This window comes from Penaeus monodon, chromosome 42 (assembly GCF_015228065.2).
Source record: "Penaeus monodon isolate SGIC_2016 chromosome 42, NSTDA_Pmon_1, whole genome shotgun sequence".
NCBI lineage: Eukaryota > Metazoa > Arthropoda > Malacostraca > Decapoda > Penaeidae > Penaeus > Penaeus monodon.
In genome coordinates, this window is record NC_051427.1 from 21231046 (window position 1) to 21233545 (window position 2500).

The window sequence follows — 2500 nt, forward strand, 5'->3', positions numbered from 1 at the left end:
AACAACTGACATGTCAGGCACAAACTCGAATCTGCACTCAGTCAGGCCTCAAGGCTTCCAGCGGGCGAGGGTCCCCTGAACAGGTCGGAGAAGGCGTGCTCCCGCGTGCTGCAGCTCGTAGCGAAGACGCGGTAGCCGAGGCGGCGTCGCGTGCATGGTGCACGATGGTCTCCACATTGCACATGCTGTAGAAGCTGTCGCCGAGGAGCTTGGGGGACAAGGAGGGTCGGGATCAGGCCGAGGTACTGACACTGAGATGCACTTGCTTCAGAGCCCTTTATAAATCAGACTGTGGCAATTAGCGATTCCTGCTGGTCCTACCTTGACGAGAGGATCGATCTTGGTCAGGTCGAACTCCATAGGCCCCAGGTACCTGTGGAAGGCCAGGCGGGCCAGGTACTCGGGGTCGTCGTCCCAGGCCTCGAAGCCGAGGGCGGGGGGACCCACGAGGCTGAAGTTCTGGATCATGCTGTCCACGACGCCGTCCTCCACGAACGCTGTAGGAGGAAGCGCGAGAGAGGTTCCAGATTACTTGAAAAATCGACCGCCAGTTGGCGAAATGCTGTGCAGTAAGTGCGTAACAGTAAGTCTTTATATATGGCTAAAATGGTACTTGTGGCTGCGTAGACAGAGCCAGACGCCGTCCCTCACCTCTGGCGTTGAGAGCACCTTCGTCCCGCGTGACCCCGGACAGGACGTCGACGCGGTTGTAGCGGCCCTCCCTGACCAGCGTGGCGGGGTGGTCGGGCAGGAACTCGCCGTCCACGCGGGGCGTTAGGACATACGGGGAGGGCTGCGGGCGGAGGCAAGGGTCACTTTTCTTTCTGTCCGTTTACTGATACAGAGGCGCATAAATACGCATATCCATGCACACACACATGTAAGCTGCCCAGATGGACGCTGTGCTCACCATGATGTAGGGCAGCACGGCCATCAGCTGCTCGATGGGGACCTCCCTAAGGCAGTCGACGAGCGCAGTGCTGTTGCCCCCGCGCTCGCCCGAACAGCCCACCATGCGGCCGAAGCTGAAGGCCACCTGTCGGTGGTCTTCCCGAAGCGCCCAGGGACACAGCGCCGCCCCCGACTGCATGATAGCTTGCTGGAACAGGCCTTCGGGAAAGGGCGGGAAGAAATTAGTGACAGAAGTCTTTTTGCATAAGGTCTAATTTCTTTCTATACATATACACACATCCCCACCTCCACATCTCGAACAGGCCATGAAAAATGAACCTACCACTGGCCAAGAGACAGACATACCACTGGCCATGAGAGAAGGACTTACCATTGGCCATGGGAGACGGACTTACCACTGGACATGGGAGACAGCATGTGGTAGTGCACTGCCGCACCACCCGCGTTTTGGCCGAAGATGGTGACCTTGTCTGGGTCGCCGCCGAGGTCGCGGATGTTGTCCTGCACCCAGCGAAGGGCCAGCGCCTGGTCCTTCAGCCCCAGGTTGCCAGGGAGCTCGGAGTCCTCGGTCGACAGGAATCCTGCAGATCCAAGAGGGAATTGACCGCATGAAACCTTCATGGCTCTGGCGCAATGGCGGGAACGCGAGAATGGGCTGTATCATTGTGCCGACACAATACCCGCTGATCACTGACCACAAAGCCACCTTCGTACGCAACATGCCACCATAGATACGGGTCGCATTTGACGCGGCGCCGGATACGAACCCAGGACGCCGAGGCGGTGCTGCAGGACGACGAGGACCACGTCCTTCGCCAGGAGGAACTCCGGCTGGAACAGGGGCGTCACGTCGCTGATGAAGCCTCCTTGGGGAAGCCACACCATCACGGGGAGGTCGGTCCGGTTGGGCTGAAACACCATTCAGAGTTACTAGGAGTTGCAAGGTTGCCGGCGATTGCAAAAGCACTCACGAAAATTAATGGCAGTCAGACAAGCAAAAGAAGAGAAAAATGACCTAAGACGAACGCCCAAATCCCAGACTGAGAAACTGTCATTTCATACTTTATTCTGTTTATGTCTGCCCTCTTTACTTGAACAAAGCGTAGTCGGGCAAACAGCCCTCACCCCCCCTCCTTCCCCTGCAAAAATACCCGCAATGACCCTAAAATCTATCTGGAAAAATAGTAAGAGGAATAAAGCTTATAATCTCACTGGCTGTTCCCCAGCAGCGACCCCACGTCATCCAACACGGCGCCTTCGCCTCCTGTGTCCGCCCTGCTCCAAGGGCGCCGCCCCCGCGCGCTCCTCTTCCCGAGGCGACTCACCTGCGGCGTGTACACGGAGAGGTAGAGGCAGTCCTCGTGCGTCCAGTCCGAGGGCGCGTCTGGCTGCGGGCACAAGGGCGGAGCCACAGTGCCGTTCCTCACGCCCTCCCACGCCCCGGCGGCCACGGGATCCTGCGGAAGGGGTCGGTGGCACTCAGAAAGGAGTCGTAATTGGCACTCATTAAATAGCTATTTGCTGGCATTCGCTACGGAGTTGAAAGAAACTGGGACTCGGGTCGGAGGAAATGTTAATTTATCACAGA

General features: G+C 58.0%; 1 protein-coding gene across 1 annotated transcript in view; it reads right to left on the reverse strand.

Moving 5' to 3' along the window:
• Positions 1-2500, reverse strand: part of LOC119599198 (cholinesterase 1-like) — a 5107-nt gene that overhangs the window by 1994 nt on the left and 613 nt on the right. Inside the window, 8 exon segments of the mRNA XM_037948942.1 lie at positions 48-139; positions 142-208; positions 322-497; positions 652-793; positions 911-1110; positions 1308-1493; positions 1680-1821; positions 2238-2369. Of these exon segments, the coding sequence (XP_037804870.1) occupies positions 48-139; positions 142-208; positions 322-497; positions 652-793; positions 911-1110; positions 1308-1493; positions 1680-1821; positions 2238-2369 (1137 nt within the window).